The 19,582-nt window shown below is 38.7% G+C and overlaps 1 protein-coding gene across 2 annotated transcripts; it reads right to left on the minus strand.

Annotated features, from left to right (window-relative positions):
- Window positions 1-1,112: 1,112 nt before the first annotated feature.
- LOC145487678 (uncharacterized) lies at window positions 1,113-19,575 on the minus strand. Of its 2 annotated transcripts, none has more exons than XM_081466493.1 (19): window positions 19,399-19,575; window positions 17,826-17,855; window positions 17,240-17,651; window positions 13,548-13,602; window positions 13,298-13,336; window positions 12,589-12,623; window positions 12,270-12,394; window positions 11,282-11,428; window positions 10,903-10,984; window positions 10,551-10,777; window positions 9,109-9,183; window positions 8,409-8,788; window positions 6,673-7,263; window positions 6,336-6,502; window positions 5,994-6,152; window positions 5,371-5,671; window positions 4,814-5,008; window positions 4,102-4,190; window positions 1,113-3,924 (listed from the first exon to the last, which is right to left on the minus strand). In XM_081466493.1, exons 1-19 carry the CDS (start codon window positions 19,421-19,423, stop codon window positions 3,882-3,884), a joined length of 3,177 nt encoding a protein of 1,058 aa, XP_081322619.1. In that variant the 5' UTR covers window positions 19,424-19,575; the 3' UTR covers window positions 1,113-3,881. The 2 variants fall into 2 exon arrangements, with proteins under 2 accessions (XP_081322619.1, XP_081322618.1); XM_081466492.1 differs by having other exon boundaries at window positions 5,994-6,164.
- Window positions 19,576-19,582: the final 7 nt, after the last annotated feature.

The following is a 19,582-nucleotide window of genomic DNA, read 5'->3' on the forward strand; positions in this document are numbered from 1 at the left end:
ATTAGATTGATTGCAGTACAAATTCATTCAATAATTTAAATACGAACAACAAAAACCATAAAAACATAATATTGTTAAGGACAGTTTTGGCTTCATTGCTAGAGGAAATGACACAAAATTTACGACCTTGAATGAAAGTAAACAACCACTACTATACATTACATTGCACCTGTTAAAAGAATTGTTTCTGGTGCTCAGTTAAGAGGCTTCATTATAAAAAGATTCTCTAATTATACATGTAAGAAGATCGTGTTTCTTCTTTTTAAGAAGAGAATTGAATCTCATAGGTAGCTATGATCGAAAATTGCAAAACGTTAAAGCTATAAAAACGTAATATCCTAGAAAACAAAGCTATGTTTTGAACTTGTTTTGCACAGCGAACAAAACATTCAAGTAGCACAGACAGCCCAACATAAGACTGAGTTTTCTAGGATATTGTCAAGGCTGCAAAAGAAATGCAATGAGTGCTGAAGAACTGAATTAACACCAAAAAACGTTTTAAGAGTTATCTTACATCTAATAAAAACAAAGCGCCAAGGCATCAGTATAAGTCAGTTAAGCCCCTACTATAATTTTTCATGGACTACTTTGTACTGCTATTTGCAGTTTAATGATTAAAATGTTACCATCTCTTCTCATTGTGCCATTAAATTTTAATGCATTTATGATGATATATTTCATGACCAGATCAGAGTAAGATAGGTTGAAATAAATTTAAGATATTTGATATCTTTTGACCAAGAAAATGAATTTCAGTGGCCAAATGTTGCTCAACAAGAAAAAAAACTAATAAAAGTGATAAAATTACTACCCAGGAAAAAACAATATCTCAACGATATTGGTCATATGTTTTTTTGGCGGTACCCTGCAAACGTATGGCTACAACGCCATTAAATACATAACTCTAATTTTAAATTACATGTAACAGCTGAAGCATTGATTTACTTCTAAAAATTGAACCATGTTGGCCTTTTGGAGGGAGTAAGAAGGTTTATGCCTCAATTATCATTGAGTATTGTAATCTAAAGGTTACAATTATGTTAACTGCCGATGACACCAGACTGTTTATCAGTGAAAGAATGCCACACCAAATCAAAGTTGTAGGGGCCATAAACCTTCCTTGTTTTCTTTAATCTAATCCTTTTATCTTTCTACACAAACTTTAAGTTCCATTTTTTCACAAGCAGCCTTGACATAAGATATGGACCACACTGTAATAATGTTAATTACTTATCAAATACTTGTAAAAACCTGTTTCTCTGTACATGGTCCAAGTTGTAGAGTCCTTGAAGTGAACCAGTCCCATTTCCCAATTCATGCTTTTCACGTGTGAAGTGTCCAGTTCTCACATTCCATGGAACCATGAGATTAGCGTCATGTTCAAAGGACATCTCTTGGTATTTCACAATGTTTTCAGGGATGCTTTCTTAAGTAAATGTTCTTGGAACCCAGCTAGGTACATGTGTATAACTTGAAAAGTTCTTCCGTTAGTGCAAGCGTGCCTTAATGTGTGAAACCCACTTTATAGAAATGTTGAGTGGTATGCAGAAGATAAACACAACACAATACTGTACAACAAAACACAACATAAAACCTGGCTGTTCAAACCATTCATTTCTACACATTAGAAGACTGTGTGAATGGAAATCTTTCTTGCCTTCATAAATCAGAGCACCAAAACTTCAGAATTTTCAAAACTGTCTCATCAGAGGAGAAACAATCAATATTACACTAAACTGTCAGCATTAAACTGTGATTGGAGGCTTTGTTTGCCAAGTTTTGCCATTATAGAAAAGAAATTTATTGTTATATCCATTCATATCTTTATTCCAAAAGGTTCTAGGTTCCTTTAAACCATAGTTGAATTATATACAGGTAACCAGTACAATCTGAAATGTGTATGATTGCTTTGGTTGCATAATCATTACTTGTGTGCTACAATGACTGAAGCTCAGCTATTCTCAAAGATCTAGTCCATTCAGTTTGCCCTTTGGAGAACCATTTGTTAGGAGTACAGTGTCAATATACAACACTGTAACAAAATGTTAAAGTCAAATTTTAAAACTTTGATTCAGGTACAGTCACATGTGCTATGTGACACCTCCTGTAAACCGACACAAAGTCTACATGTAGTTTTCAACCACACACTACACTGTCTTTTAAACCTTCCATAAGCAGCACCTCACCTAACAGAACACTTGTTGTAGTCTCAAGCATGTCACTTACAGGATTCAAGTATGTTTATAGAGCAATTTTCCAATGACCTGTCAAGCTTAAGTGGTCATGTGGCCAACCATAACCAATAAGAACCTTCAGAAATAATTCAGAGTGGTCTTAGTCTTGCTTAGTACTGATTGCCTGTCAAAACAGCTTCTGGGCTCTGATTGGTTAGCATTTATAATCAGTTCGTCTCGGCAGTCATTAAGCACTAAATGAAGTAGGTCTTCATGGTCAAGTGAAAAGTGCTCTATAAAGTGTCTTCAGAAACAGGAACTCGAGAGTTTTGTTAATTGATTGATTAATTCAAAATTCAAATTCTCCTTGACACAGCTTTACTGTACCTGAATACCACATTTCATGAAAAAACCCTCAATGGCCTGACTAACCTTATAAAAGGGTCACAGTTCGTCCATAACTAAATGTGTTTTGACACTAAGGAAGAATTTTATGGTGGTTTTGAAATCGGAATTCTCAAATAGTTCTGGAACATAACTGGAGATTGCAATGTAAAATTTTATCACATAGCTAGCTACTCATATCACCTGTCTACTTCAAAGAGAAACTCAGCAACTTAAATTTTCAACACATGGCACAAGTGTTTGTGCCACATGATTAAATTACTTTTTTCTAACAAAACAGTGATCATTTAGAACAGACAAGTGAACCATGTGCCAAGAAATCTTGGGTGTTAGCCCACTAAGAAAGAGTAACTGACCAAGCTGGGTTAACTATTTTTACCTCCGGACGATTCTATTTCAAGATAAACCTGGAAATGTATTTTAGTACGACAACTAACTTTAACTTGAAACTTTGGGTGTGTATGTCTAAAACAAACTTTCTTATGATGAGTGAGTAAGTTCTTAATATTAATTTTTAAAAGTAACAACATTGAAACATTTTATAGTTCTGTAGACCCAAATAAATTACCTTGAATTGATGTCTTTGATCTAATGGATGTCTTTTTCAGCAAAATGCTGTGTTCACAGTTATTTCTTAAGTTAAATCTCATAACTTTGCTTGACACTAAAATTCAAAAACTCAGCATCTATGTTTTAATCACTAACTATACAAATTCCAGGAATAAAGAATTGTGAAAATAAGTGCCGACAGTATGTTCTGATTACAGGCAGGAGTACTGCATTAGGTGCTCACAAGGTTTTCACAGAAAGCTTTGAATGATGAAGATGTCGCACATGCAGATGGTGGCTCAAAATGTCAATATTCAAAAGCAACATGTCAGTTTAGCAAACAGCATGCTTTTGTTAAAGTTTGTTCTTGGTTGACGCTTGTCTCTGGTTCCTCTTAATGAATGTTCTAGTTTAACTACACACTCCTGATTTAAAGAAACATGCATAAAATTCCACTAAATCACTAAAGAACTACAAATATGTACATGCTTTCACCATCTACCTTTGAAATAGTGAACATTTGCGTACTCTTAATTTGACAGTAAAAAAACACATCCAAAGATATGCAACAACAATTGTTGAGATCAACATGTTTAAAGCTATAGTACAACACATATTTGTTAATGTTTAAGAACTATCCTAAAAGCCAGGTTTTATGAACACAAACGATGTACAATGTCACAAGTACAACGACACAAACAAACAAGCAAACCACGAAATGTAAAGCCTTGTCTCAAATTAAGATTTTAAAAATCACAGGAAGTCGACAGTAACTTGGCTATCATCAACCACGGTCCTGGAAAATTTGTAAAAAAAAACAATGTTAGTAAAATAAGCACCAATCTTTGTTTAAATTTGCCAATGTTGCACAAATAAATGTTGGTCTCCCCACTTTACGAAGAAATCAACATCTCACTGTATTTGCAGTAGACACATGTACACATTGCAGACCTATTTTTGCTAGCTAGGTTACCTATGAAATTTTCGGCGACAAGCCAGGGCATGCTCATTCTTCTCAAAAGTCACCAATGCCTTGTGCTTTGTTGTAGACATTTTCAGTTGCTATGGAAGAATGAAAAAAGTTACATATAACTTCAATTATTTTGTTAAGGGTCACTACTAGGGGTGGGGGGTTGGGCTGATAACTGGAAGAAATATAATTTGCATTTCAAGTAATATGCGGGTTTACATTTGGGAGTGTTGTTTGGTATGACAAAATTTAGTAGTATACAAGACAAGTATGGCAATGGTAAAACTCTCTAACATAACACACAAGTTGTTATAAACATCTCAAGTGCATTCTGACATGTGATACAAAGTTCTACTGACGGTGGGCTAATAATCGGAAAAAGTAATGTTGCTCTTAAAGGACTAAATCTAAGGGCATGGACTTGCTTTTCATCAAAAGGACAGGGGGTTTTTTAGGGGAAAGGGACTTATTTTCAGTAGGGGATGGGGTTATATCATGGTATTTTCGGGTAGCTTTCCAGGGTTGTCACAAAGTTAGTAAGCAGTTGATTTTGCCATCTCTTTCTAAACAGTCGGACGAATAGATCAGCAGAGTACCCAGTCAAAATCCTGAAGTAGATAGTGATATTTGTGAGCATTCGCCTTCCTTTGACAACCTTGGGTTTTCTATCAAAGAATATCCTATACCACCATGTAAACGCTGTGACAGTATCTACCTGAATTGGACCAATTCCCTGTAGCAGTTCCTTCAGTCTGCTTGGAGTTATCGCCTCAGGTAAGGAACCAATCACAACACGGTTTGAAGGCTTGCCACTGTTTGATGCCTTCGTTACCACAACACGGTTCGCTTTTGAGTCAGGCGTGGAACTAGTTGTCTTACTCTTACTTTCAGAAGGACCAACCACAATGCGCTGTAAAAGCAATAATAATAATAATAATAATAATAATAATAATATTAATAATAATATAATTCTTGTGCAATTACCAAGGCTTCTTAGCAGTACAAAGTGTGATAATGCTTTCAAAAACCCCTCAATGTATTTACTTGTAAACTGGTCTGAGGGGATAGAAATTCAATTCTGACTGAAAATCCTGAAAGAGCCACTGTAATCATTAATGCGACTTATTTTTTGGTTGATACAACTTCTGATTCCAGTACCTTCCTATTTAAATTACAGAGCTTAAGCTCTTTCATGCGCCATTAAAGAGGGATTGAAGGACAGAATGAGCAGCTGTCAACTGATAATCCAGTCACTAGATTCTGTCGACTGACCTTGGAGGAACTATTTTCAGAATGTCGTGACTCCCTGCTTTCCCGTCTGTGAGATGATCGATCTCTGCTTCGACTTCTTCTATGACCTTCCTTTGGCTTCTCTCTGTCCCTTGTTCTGTCTCGTTCCCTCTCTTTTGCTTTGTCCCGGTCCCCTCTGTCTCTATCTCTGTCTCTCTCTCTTGGTCTGTCATGACGTGTTTCACGGGAGTCCCTTTGTTCACGTGGTTCTCTCTCTCTAGGTTTTTCTCTTTCGTTCCTCTCACGGTTCCTGTAGGCTTCTCTGTTTCTGTCTGGTCGTTCTCTACCATAAACAGTAGACCAGGAACATAAAGTACAAAATATTAACTACATAATCCAAATGGGCATACTGCAGCTGATTTGGGTTGTTTCAGAGATAGAAAACTTTAACAGTTGCACAACTAGTACTGTGTAGTTTGTAAATCTTCCAGCTGACATTTAGAACCACACCAATGTGATCTGATAGATTGTTTCAAATTTCATTGTTTTGCTAGCTTCAATGAGAACTTATTTAACTAGAAAACAGGTTAGGAAAATTACAACAACAGATTTTGAATTCCTAAAACATTGTTGACAAGCCGAAATAAACATCAATTTGTCCAAACCTTGTCCTTTCTCTTTCACGAGATCTGTCTGCAGGTCTTTCCTTGTCACGTTCCCTGCGGGCATCCATTCGTCTTGGATTGGGAGCTGGCTTAGCAGCACGAAGGGGTGACCTTGGCTGAGGAGTACGTGGCGATACAGATCTTGAAAACGATCTTGACCTGGAAGAAGACCTAAATAGGTATTTCAAGATGAATAGTATGAACTTTTCAACCAAGTTAAATTGCTCCAAGTCTGAGAATTTGTCTAGAATTTGACACTACTCCAGATACTGAAAACTTGTTTTGATTCTTACATGTCTAGCAGGTCAACACGGAATTTATTCTTTTAAGCCAATAAATTACCTGGATCGTGACCGTGATAATGATAAGGAGCGTGAACGAGTCCAAGACCTCCCAGGTGATCTTGAGTAGGAGCGTGATGCTGATCTTGATGGTGACCTCGAGGCACTGCTGAAGTCACTCTCTGCACTGTCGGCACTGTAACGTCGACGCTTCTTTGATTTGTGACTCTGAGGAGAGAAGTTTAAACTTGACAATAAAGTCCTTTGAAATTGATCACATCAAAAATTAAATTTGTCTAAGCATTTATGTACTGTGTGTACAACACACTCTGATCTGACTCAACCACTAGCTTTTGTTTAACTATTCAACTCAAAACAGTCTTGTCTTCATAACTCACCTTTGGGTGTTTATCCAGACCATATGTAGCAGCATAAGCTTCCCTTTGTTGTTGCATCAATTGTTGCCACTCTGCTCCGTACATAGCAGCATAATCATATGGATACTGCTGGCCATAAGAATACTGCTGCTGCCGAGCTGCTGCTGCTGCAGCAACTGCTGCAGCAGCTAATCCAGCACCTTGTGCTGCAGCCATTGCTGCAGCTGCTCCAGCTGCATTGTACCCTGGTGGAGGCATTCCAGCTCGCATTGCTGAATTAGCGGCTTCCATATTAGAAACTGTCACACGATTACCAATGACAATTCGATCAGGTTCAGACATGGGAACCTCTGGATGTTGGTTCATTACTGGTGGTCGCATTCCAGGCTGCATGGCACCTGGATGCATTGGGCCTCCAGGAGGTACTGCTGTTGGAGGCATCCCAGGTGAAGGTCTCCTAGGTGGCATGGCTGGGTGCTGCTGTCCTGGTAAGGGGCTAGGTACCCCTGGTCCACTACTGGGAGGTCCTGCACCTGGTCCCCCTGGTGTTGGGACACGACCAGGTAATGGACCACGAGGTGGAATCATGCTTGGTGTCCCCGGAGGAGGCCCCTAAAAAGGGACAAATTATTGCAAAATAAAGCAGATATTTGGTATGGTACAATTGGTGTGAAGAAAAAAATTCAGGGTCCGAAATTAACTTTTTTAGGCAGGCGCCAACTGGCGACTGAAATTTTTTTAGTCGCCATATGGAAAAATTTGGTCGCCAAAAAGTCTCAATAAAATTTTCCTTCACAGCGAAACACAACCAAAATTGTTGGTCGCCAGATGGAAAATTCTGCTCACTAATATTATTTTTCTCTTAAGAATCGGAACGAGGAGAACGCGTTTGGGGCCGCAATGATGGCGATTTTTCCGCTAACTGATCGTAGCTGTGAAACGTTGTGGTAGAGTTATAATAACAGGAAAATCGGTTTTATACTTCAAAAGCAGCGGAAAGGTAAAAAGTAAGTGACCAATTGGCAGGCCGCTTTGAATTTTATTTTAATTGATTTGGCTGAAAATCTAAGTTTGTGTAATTATCGTGGCTTGAAATAGTTAATCGCCCGCTGGCGACCAGCTGTGAAATTCTGGTCGCCGGTGCAAAATTTTTAGTCGCATTGGCGACCAGGAAAGCGCAATTTCGGACCCTGAAATTAATAATAATTGGCATGGAGACGATGCTAGAAACAAGCCCTCCTCAAGCAATTATCACATGGTTCCTGATAAGTGCCGGCTGCCGGCTGAAAAACTAGCTACTTTAATTTCTGAGCCATCCACTTTTTGCGAAATAATGCTTGTGTAAGTTGTAAAGTTTTAGGAATATGACAGAAGCTCGACTGTCTAGTCAAGGCCGTAGCTAGAAAGGGGCCATGGGATCAGGGTGTGGTGAATGTTTTCAATAATGCTAGCACTGTAGCATAAAAATTGAGAAAAGTCTTTGTACTTACTCCTGTAATATTCTTAGCATTTTGAACTTTTCCAAAATTGTTTTTTTTAAGGAAATATCTTCAGGAGAATGTGTAAAATAGCATTTCAGGACCTCTCAATTTCAAAATTTTCTGGGGAGCATGCTTCCAGACCTTCCTAGAGACTTGCCCCTTTCACTTAATTTTGAATCAGTGTCAGTCATCAAGTATGAATCAAGCCCTCCACTCCCTAACTTAACAAGAACCCTGGTATCTAGTATATTTCTGATCAACCAGCAAATATCTTACCCTAGGTTGTGACATTGCATTGACACCTGGACCCATTCCACCATGGGGTGGCCTCATTTCATTTTCTGGAAAGTGGCCAGGCCCAGATCTTGGACCATGTCCTTGTCCAGGACCTTGCCCAGGGCCTGGCACAGGACTGGGACCACCTGGGCCCATAGGTCTTGGGCCTGGTTCAGGTCCCATTCCAGGCCTGGGTCCCTGTTCTGGACCCATATGAGGACCTCTGACTGGAGGTGGTCCTCGAGGACCAAAATCTCCTCCAGGGCCTGGCGGAAAAGCACCCTCGGGGCGCATGGGACCGGCCTGGGAAACTGGCATAGGAGGTCCTGGCATTTCGGGTCTTGGAGGACCTGGATGTGGCCCTCGCATGGGAGGTGGACCTGAATAAAAATGACAAAACAATATAAGCCCCTGTTCGAGTGTATCGTCTACAATACAACACAAAAGCTTATGATGAAACAATGCCAAATTGGAATTTCACCCGTTATAGACAGAATTCTGTATCTCTTGGGTAGGCTAGTAAAAACATTCCTGGCAAGAATTTTGTAATCTTGAAATCTCAATCTTTGAGGATCTTGAGACTTACTAACACACTGGGTATTTCCTGAGTCACAAAGAGCATATTTACATCACCTTGAGTACGTGAAGGAATACTCAGACTCACTTTGAACAAAAAGGTTTCAGTTGAAATGTTCCTTACCCTCTGGCATTCCTCTTCCTCCTGGAGGAGGTCTGAAGTGTGGGTTGATGTGAATATTCTTTCCCTGTGGTGGCCCTGGAAAGAAGATTCAGGCATTTTCCTTTCAATATGAACCTGATATGTTGTAATGTGCATCACTGAAGTATGCATTAGGACAAAATGCAAGGGAAAACGAGCGACAAGCATAACATGAGATATACTTGTGGTTACAGAGATGAAAGCATACATCTCTTTGCACAGGGCATCACTGATTACCATCAACTTAGAATTTGGGTGCATGTAGCTCATTGGTTTATCCTTGTCTTACAGCAGAGAGAAGGGCATTCCATTTCAAACAAAAAGACTTATCCCTTAGTTAATGCAGCATCCAACTCCAGTTGACCTCCACTCTTGGCCATCTCTATAAAACGCCAATCGAAAGATTTCTCATCCCAACCATGCAATAATCATACCATATTTACCCATGTATAAGTCAACCTTTAATGACCTAAAACTCAACCCTAAAAATCACAATCGACTTATACATAAGTCATACACAAAGAGCCGACCAGACAGGCCCAAACGTTAACTCAATTAGCATAACAATTGACCAAAATCTACATGAAAAGCAAGGTAACCAAAACAGTTCAAACAGCGTTCGTGTTTAGTCAGCTAGCAAGGTACTTCTTTGAGAACACTTAATTTTGAAATGATAAAATTGAATTGGTTAAAATTCAAACCTACTGGAGTTGCTTACAAGTGCATGTTCTTATTTGCAGAGCAGACATTATCTCCTAAGGAGCACGTTGTTTATTGTATTGCTCAAGTTTCATTTTCAGTAAGCTATCGCAGTAACTAGATAACCTGGCAAAAATCCTTTGTTCGGTTACGACGTTCTCCAAGATGCTGGGTTTCTAATCGAGCCGTTTTTCAGTATTCCTTTGCTCTACTAAAAGCTCGTTTCTACCTCAACATCAAGAGAAAGGTTAGTTTAACACAAGCAAATTTGACCTTCAATGCAGCTTATTTAAAAATATGGAAAAAATTCCTCAAGTAAACTAGAGTGCTTGTGTATGTATGGATGACAAATGCTAATAAACTTTACAGTTGCATCTTTCTCCACATTTTTGTCCCCTGTGCCTGCAAAACATTCTCAGAGACAAGAGAATAGCTTTTTGGAGAAATTTAACGATCTGAATTTTTACTTCTTGGCCAGAAATTGAGAAAATCGGATTTTAGGCCTTGAAAATGAGGGGTCCACTTATACATGAGCTCAACTTATACACGGGTAGACACAGTACGTTAAACTCTTATTCAAACCGCCCAACAATGACCGACACTGAATTCTGCTTCAGGGTGGCAATTGTAGAGAGGTTTACCTGTATAACACAGCAAATCACTAAAACACAGTAACCTTAAACTAACAGCAGCCCTTAAAATGGCAGATCTACAAACAAACATACTTGGTGGGAGGAATGGTCCATCTGGTGGTCCAGGCATTGGGCCAGGAAGCGGTCCATTGGGTCCTGGTGGAAAGCGTGGTCTGGGACCAAATCCAGGGCCATGATCCATCCCCGGACCAGGTCCAGGTCCCATTCCAGGTCTTGGGCCATGCATGAAGGGATCTGGTCCTCTTGGAAGAAAAGGGGGATGCATTCCTGGTCGAATCATTCCTGGTGGTGGTGGTCCCCTACAATAAAACAGAAAATAATTATCAAGTGACTAATGAGTATTGACATATTCACTTGACGAGAGGTTAGTGTCTATCACAAGAAATCCTCGAACCAAACTAAACATCTGGTATCATGTACATACATCATTGGTCCTCCTCTACCACGACCCCTTCCTGCATCTCTCCTGTTCCAGTTTCTGTCGTCATGTTTTTTGAAGTCTCTCTCTAACAATGAAAGAAAAACAAAAGAATTTATGAACAAATCATTGTCAATGTCAGAGAGACAAACAAATAAGTCCTTTGAAAGTTTCAAACTACACACTACATTTTGAAACTTTTTCCCATTCAAGGTACAGTTGATGATCAAACAACTGATTTTCACTGTCACAGCAAATATCGTTCCTGTATCAATGTGTAAAATACACTTTCATAATGTGAGGATTATCAACAACATTTCTAAAGAGGAGTAAGCTGGGCCAAAAATCTTTGAACAGCCATTCATTCAAGTCTTCTTCCACTTACTTTGTTCCTGTTTCTCAAACTTCTGTTGTTCTTTTGGCCGCTCAGACTTGAAACGTTGTCTCTCCTTTTTTCCTTCATCTTCACTGTCACTATCATTTTTCTCTTCCTTTTTACTGGAGGCAGCGTTAGGTTCCTTTTTCTCTTCAGCTGTAATGAAACACAATGTCTCCAGTCAAGTGTGGAAATTATAATTCTGCCATTTCGTTGAAAGTACATGTACTTACAAGTAACAAGAGTAGCACCTTAGGTTACTGCAGACCCTCAGGGGATGATTTTGTCCAAAATTCAAGACCGCTACTTTTAATTATCTGAAATTTCTAAAAAAAAATTTCAAAAACCTAAAACATGATCAAGTTATCCACAAAAATGTGATTTTTGAAAACAAGTCAACAATCTGCAAATTGTGATAAGCCAATAGCCCAGATTCCTATTCTTGGTTTTAGACTGGAACTAGCTTACAACTGTGGCTAACACCTGGAGTCTTTTCAAACAAAAACGTCATAAATCTCTTTTTAACGATATTCCCTGCATAAGCCTCCATTGCAAGCTACTGGTAGTTCAAGTCCAATACTGAGAATACAAAAATGGTCTATTAGAATGTGTCAACCACTGAGTTGAGCAGTAACAATTTTCGTGGCAATCTCATCCCTGGACTCGTGTTTCACTTCTTTTGTTTATCCCTTGCATCTTGTAATTTCTCATACACAGATCTTGGCTTTTGTTGATTGTATTTTTCTCTTAAGTAATAGACTAGGTGATTTTGCATGGTCTTTGCATTTATAAATTTGAACGCAAGTGCAAATCACAAACAAATTTCGTCGCTGCTCTATTCTGGCAAGCAAGGTGATTGCCAATGATATATGGTTTACCACAATTTTCTTCAAAAAAGCAGTGTGCAAAGAAAGTATTTTCCAGAAGGCACCCCTGAAGGCCTACAGTGACCTTAACTGTGCTGTAAGACTAAAAATAATTATAGTGACTGTTGTACCTTTTTGTGGTGTCTTCTTGCTGTTCTCAGCTGCACCTTCAGAAAGCCCTTTGATTTCTTTGTCAATTTCATCCAACTCATCATCACCATGTATGCTCACAGCATCCAAATCAACATTGTTTGCACTACAAAATTACATCAAAACTAGGTTAAACAATGGCATATAAATTTCTGTCCATCCATAATTACCAATTAGTGGAAATTTCTGGATCGACAGAAAGGCAGATGCATGGCCAGCAGGTCAAGCAGGAAGAATTAGAAAGGAGGTCAAGGAAGGTAGAAAATACACATGTTAAGACTGATTTGGTTTTCAACTTACCTGTCACCTTCATCATCACTTTTCAACAGATTTTCCTAAAAAGGTAAATAAATTTGACTTATAAAACATTCTGAAAAAATGGACAAAAATTAATGACGACATTTTAATGTTTGCTCAATGTTAATTTCAATGTCAATTTTCTATTTGAAGAAATGCAGATTGAAGTTTGATTGTTCAGTTTTGGAGATAACTTTGCTTAAGGAAAATGGACCCTGTGTTTAATATAAAGAAAAAAACTCAATTTGCGCCACACTTTTTACATGACTCTTTGTGTGCAAACATTTTAAAATTGCATTCTGTTTTTAGCAAATTTTATCATTGTTTTCTTTGTATTTGTGCCTGTTAGGAATTCTTGGTTCATATTAAAATTCATACCATGTTTATACACTCAATTGACTTTGTAATGGCATTGAGCAAATGTCGAAACATCATTATAAATGTTCAAATCAAAATGGTTTTAGTTGACTTCTATCTTATCCGAGCAATGTTTTATGGTGAAATTATGAAGTAAATCTCTTCTATGAAAGGTCAGATTAAAAAATAAAAATACCCACTACTAAAGTTACAGTACAAAAATAAATATCAACATAACTAAGCACATCATGTGTCTTTGTTATGGAATGCGACACACAATACCTCACTAGAACTATGCAACATGCCATTTTCATTTAGTAATACTTATTTCTCAGAAACTTAATTTTGTTTATACCTCGTCAAGATCTTCCAAGTCATCTTCGGCCTTTTTTGACTGAAGAAAAACAAAAAGGTTCAGAAAACAGTTATCTACATTGCAAACATTTGATAAGTACTAGCAAAATGGAGATTTTCCATTGTTTGGCACCAGTCAATAATGGGTTATTTTCTTTTCACTTGTTTGGTCACATTGGTCTTTAGAGTTCAACAGCTCTAGAAAGCTACATATTTACATTTTACATTTATATTTACATGTTTTGAACTACCTTTTTGGCAGCTGGCCCCTTCGCTTCTCCATCAGCAGCCTTGGAATTGTCTTTTCTAAAATAAACAAATTTTAGTTTAACTACTGACAAAAAATTACACACTTACACACATTGTTGAGCTCAGAAAGTAATATCTTTATATGTTTAACACCACAGAGTTCCCGTTAACGCACAGTTTTTTTGGCAAAGTGCGTCCTTGGGACGCAGGAAAAAGTTCCAAGACTTTTAGCACATAGGCAAAGGACCCCTAAAGAACAAAATGAACCCCCAACTCTTTGGAACTGGGGGTCCCAAGGACCCTTAACTATCAAAACTAGTGGGAACTCTGCCACAGTAACCAAAGTTTCATAAGGAAAAATCAAATTCATTTCTGTGCATTGGAAAAGCAACTGGGTAATATGTACCAAAGGTACAAGTGCAGTAATTCAGTAAATGCATGTTAAACACAAGCCTGAGCCCTGAGTAGAAGGGTAGCAACACCACATTGTATGCACGTAACTGCAAGTAACTGCAAGCATCTTGTAGTAGCCTAGCGGTTTAATTTCTTGTTAGACTCTGACTCAAGTCACTTAGGTTTACATGTACATGTATACTGCTGACAACTCAACATTACTAGTGTGTGTCTCTCTCTGCTCAGGAGTTTAAATGGGTACCCGCAAAACCTTATGAAAGTATGAGGGCTGATTTGCCATGGAGTAACATACCACCTTTAGGGCATGGCAATTCTTCTAGTCACTATCATAATGGAAACAACCATACTAAGTGGCCAGAGTGCAACTTTATTTTTGGTCTAGAGCGGTTTTCATTCGAGTGCTAAAAATTGTATTGGGTTTGAACTGCTATGCTATCCAATTGAAGTAATGTCAAATTTTAGGTTATATTTTGCTTTTTTCACTCTGAATTGCTAGAAAACAGCTCAAAACAAGTTTTGGTTCCACAAAAAAGCAAAGATGTTTGTCTCACTTCAAATTTTGAAAGCAATAATTTCGTCTTCACTTCAAAGAATGACAAAAAGTTGACTTAATGTCAATGGGCAACCTTAAAGATGCTTTCTCCACATTAAAAAAAAACAAAACAAAAAAAACAAAACAAAAATGTGTTGATTTCACGAGAATGCGTGACCGCAGAGATGCTAATTTCACTTAACAAGCTCAAAGACGCTTTTTCCACTTGGGAAATGGTTAAACGTTGATTTCACAAGAAAACGTGACCACAGAGATGCTCATTTGACTTATGACACAACAAATTGTTGATTTCCTGAGGCTCTCGTAATTAGCAGCGTTGTCATTAAGGGCCATAACCTGTCACCCCTGTTACGGCTGAGTGTGCTTGATAGGTCCTTGATGTTATCTGTGCAATTGCCTGTTGTTGATAGAATTCACCCATAAAGTAACAAGTTTGTTATGGGCTACACGCGAATCAAAACTTAATGACAGCCCTGGTTAGGTTTCTGTCCCCTGATTCCAGAAGTTCGAAACACTACAAATCATGCCAATCTGAAATAAAACTTCTGTTATGTAATTGATCACTACTTGTTAGTCATTGTCTAAGGGACTCGCTGTACCAATAGCTTCATCTAAAATCAGTTCTCGCTTTCCAAACTTTGACACCAGCAACGCTTGGCAAATGGACCACAACTCGCGAAAGGATTGTTTTTTGGACAAGAACTGCTCTCGGAGTTTGCTGCCTGGATCGATCTGACTTCAAACAATGAAAACACAATTATATCTGTGTTGGACCCAGAGCACATTTAGGTTCTTCAAAACATGCTGGGTTTATCAAAGCTTAATGATAGCTCTCAAACACCAGGCAGGCATGCAAAGTATTTTAAAAGAGCACTTTAGAGCATCATATATATCTCTTTTTTGTTTGATCACGATATTTCCTATGGCACTCAATCCAACTCACATGTGGTGTTTTATGTCACAATTAGCCTGCAAGCAGGCTCACCTTTGAGTCAAGCACACGAGCAGTGAAGAGCAAAGCAATCCGGCAGGAAGGAGTCTGGTGAAGAGGTGCCAAGAAAGTGAGCCTGCCTTGATCTCTGGAATTTTTTCATTTCTGCTTTGCCTGAGCGAAGTGAAATACTATTGGTGGAAAAGCGGGAAAGGTGAGAAAACTGTCAATCTATTATGTTTGACAAGGAGCGATTTAATAGATCCCCATGGAGTCGGTAATTAACCGCATGATCTCATTTGAAGTCAGAGGAAGACTTTAGAGTTGAGTGTGCATATTACTGATGTTTTAACAAATTTCCAGTCTATATCTGGTTAAATTTCAAACTAGCTTAAGAGGAAATAGCAGTTGAAAGTATGTTAATGAGTCAAGACTTACTTGTCGTGTTGCCGACTACACACGTGAAGAGTTAAATATTACAAACGTATGTGATTGCAAGCGGGCAAGGAAACAACATGAAGGCGTTTGCTCGTTTACCAGCAAAAAACCGGACTGCCAATGAAAGCAAGATCACTTGGAATCAAGTGTGTGTCCTTGCTGGACATAAACTTTGACAGTTTTTCTTTGGCAAAGCTTTATCAACAACTGATATCGTGCCTGCATGTTGTCATGAAAAAGATTTACAATTTTCTTGAGAAATCTGAGCTGCCAAGATTCATACTTGCAGTGAAAATTAATTGACTTGGTAGAAATAAAAAATTTGCAGAGATCAGAGCAGGCTCACATTTTCGTCTTGTGGCTTCGCTGCTTGATTTCACTCTCTCAGCTATGCCGCGCGCGCTTGCCCTCCAACGTGAGCCTGCTCGCAGGCTACATCACAATAGCCAATGTAAACAACCTGTTCCCCCATTAAGATTCTGAGGGATTTGATTTTGACTTTGAAAACTATAAACAGAAGCTACATCGATCTATGTATCATGTTGGCATAAGACCTCACCATCTTTGCTTGACGGAAAGCTATCTTGACCCAGACAGAATTTTTTCCAAAAATGTGCAAACAAGTGCAAAAAGTCCAGGTTAGTGTTTGAAATATAATTATTTGTAGTTAATTAACTGAGACTGAGGTCAACCAGAGCCAGAAAAAAGAAAATAGGCCTAAAATTCAACATAAGGCAGTTCTGCACCCATGCCTTCAATTGGCTTAAAAAACTCACACCACTTTTTCTTCCAAAAGAAAAACCTAAACCAATTGCGTCTCGTTCGTTTTCCCATGCTTTGCATCAGCTACATGTATTTGCTTCAAGTTTTGATTGGTTCATCGGATCATCAGCAACCTTTATGATTGGCTAGAGTGATAACTTTGGGTTTAGTTTTTCGCTCTATTATCTCTTTGGTGCTTGTCTAACTTAGTTAACTATCACTCTAAGGTCTTCAATTTGAAGGAGCAGGAATGGCACAGAGTGGTGAGAGCACTTGCCTCCCACCTTTGTGGCCCGGGTCGATTCTGCCCAAGTCAATTCCAGCCTAGTGCCATATATGGGTCAAATTTGTTGTTGGTTCTCCCCTTGCTCCCCTGGGTTTTCTTTGGGTAGTCGGGTTTTCCTCCCTGCAGGATAGAGGATAGAGGAACCATACAAAAACCAGCTAAGGTTCATGTGGCTGCCTCTCTAAATTTTGTAATCTATTATCTTTTATTTAAGGAAACCTAGCACAACGAAAAACAAATACACTTTAGACATATCACAACACAGATCTTCATCATAACACTTCAACACCATCCATCAAAAGATTCTTACTTTGTCTTATCAGGTGTTACAGTCTTCTTTTGTTTCACTCCCTCTTTACTTGGTTGTCGGTTAAGTTGCTGCTTCATAGGTCTCCTCCCCCTCCCCCTGTCATTCCATGGGGGTGGCCCATCAAGCTCTCCTGGAGGGAATCTTGGTCTCATGGGGCCTGGCATCCCCATTGGCCCATGGGGACCATGAGGACCATGAGGACCATGAGGACCAGGCATGTGACCACGTATCATGGGCCCAAGAGGTCCACGGGGGTGTGGGCCTGGGGGACCCATCATCATAGGACCTGGTGGTCTTGGCATAGGACCTCCTGGGGGCATGCGAGGCCCATGTGGGCCACCGGGGCCAAAGGGAGGGAATGGTTGTGGTCCATGATGTCTGAATGGTGGCCTGGGACCTCGTCTTCCGTGTTCTGAGTAAAAATAATTATTACATAAGTGTAAGTTCAAGGAATTCATTAAACTTCAAAATAAACTGTAAAACGATATGAAGGCTACTCAATGAAACACCTTATAAACATGCAATTTCGGAGGGCAATGCCTATAAGTAGCTACTGTATACAAAATACTATTGATTAATGACTTACCAAAGTCAACTCCAAGGCTTCCAAGTTCATCTGTCAAAAAAAATAATAAATCAATAAAATAAGCACATAGTGATTAGTATGATCATGCTCTACATAGTAAAATAACCCTTATATCATGTAGAATTTGATATTCTGTGAAGCTCTGTCCAGTGGAGCACTTGTGCAGATAAACATGTTTATTTATTCAAAATTGGCCAAAACTTTTCAAAAAAGTAAAAAGCTTGAGGGTTTTCCCTTAGCAGGGATGGACACTCCTGGATTTGATTAATTTGAGTGTTTTAAGTGAAGTAGCAATCTACATAGCAACTACGCAAAGGATGGCTGCTTTTGAAGGAGAATCCAATGCATCTTTTCGGCGATATGGCGGCCGTTTTGAATTCTATTGTTTGAAATAGCTATTATGGGATGCTCAGGAGGCAAATTAGTATGTATTTGCCCCTTGAGCATCCCATATGGCCATTTGAAACAATAGACTTCAAAATGGCTGCCGTATTGCCAAAAAGGCCCATTGATGGCTTGCTTGCTTGAAAAAAGTCCTGTCCAGTTGTCAGGGCAAAGTAGATTTTCCTTCTGGGCAAGTAACTTTGACTTCTCACTTGCCTGATGGGCAAGGGATCAGGCAAATCATTTGCCAATTAAATCATTAAGAGAGCAAAATAGGACTTGCCCAGGGCGAGCAAAATTTGATAGCTACTTGTCCCAAGGACAAGCTGGAATTCAAGTTTTTTTCAAACCCTGCTGGCAGTGGCATGGACATATAAAATAGGAAACAGATTATTATTATTATTTCTGAACCTTGGCACCAATCTTAGCATCTTGTTTATCCTGGCTATGATTCTACAGAGCAAGCAGTAGATTATGTAATTATTCAATAATTGGGTTCATGCATGTATTTCCAATCAGTGACTCAGTCTGCCTGCTGTAGCATACAAGCTTTATAAAGTACACAAATTTACAACCCTGCAATATAGATTACACTAAGGGATATTCAAAATAAGCCACTGGGAATTTTCTCCGACAGAAAATTTGTTTTTGCTCATCTCATGAACTGACAAGTTTAACCTGGGTATGAGCACACTCAAGTCCGCACTGATGACAGCTTAAATACAAATGTATAATATTGATATAAATAGATATAATCGAAAATATACATGTACCCTGAATTATATTTCATTGTAAAATAATTTCCGATATGACGACCACCTTAGCTCTTACTGCATTTAACTATGATCGGCTGTAAACTTCCAATTTATAAATACTGTACATTAAGTAAAAAGGCAAAATAAACAGAATGAATGAATGAATGCAAGCGAGAAACAAGAAGGCAACCGTTCTAAAAATACAAATTTACCCAGCGGGCCCTTTCGGGACAAAGAAACATCGTTCTATTTGCAACCATTTGCATAAATGCAGCTAAAACAGCCTTCCGATATTTCTATTGGCACCCCGCAAGCTATAACGTAGCACTAGCTTCTTCGAGACATAAAAAAATCGTGCTGAAAATCGAACACGAGGTGGTTCTTTGCCGAAGCACGCTTTGTGATGAAAAACGCCGCAAGACCTTAGAACTTACCTTCGTGGATTTCTGAAAAATCCATCTTTCAGTTGAAGAGAAACAATGAAATGTCCTCTACTATGCTTGAAGCATCTAAAAATCGTTACAGTTGCAGCAACGAGGTTTATATTCTTCGCAAAATGGAGTGATTTTGATATTCACGACAACCACAGCCGCGCCATTTCTGAAAGGTCGATTTGTT

This window comes from Orbicella franksi, chromosome 5 (assembly GCF_964199315.1).
Source record: "Orbicella franksi chromosome 5, jaOrbFran1.1, whole genome shotgun sequence".
Taxonomy (NCBI): Eukaryota; Metazoa; Cnidaria; class Anthozoa; order Scleractinia; family Merulinidae; genus Orbicella; species Orbicella franksi.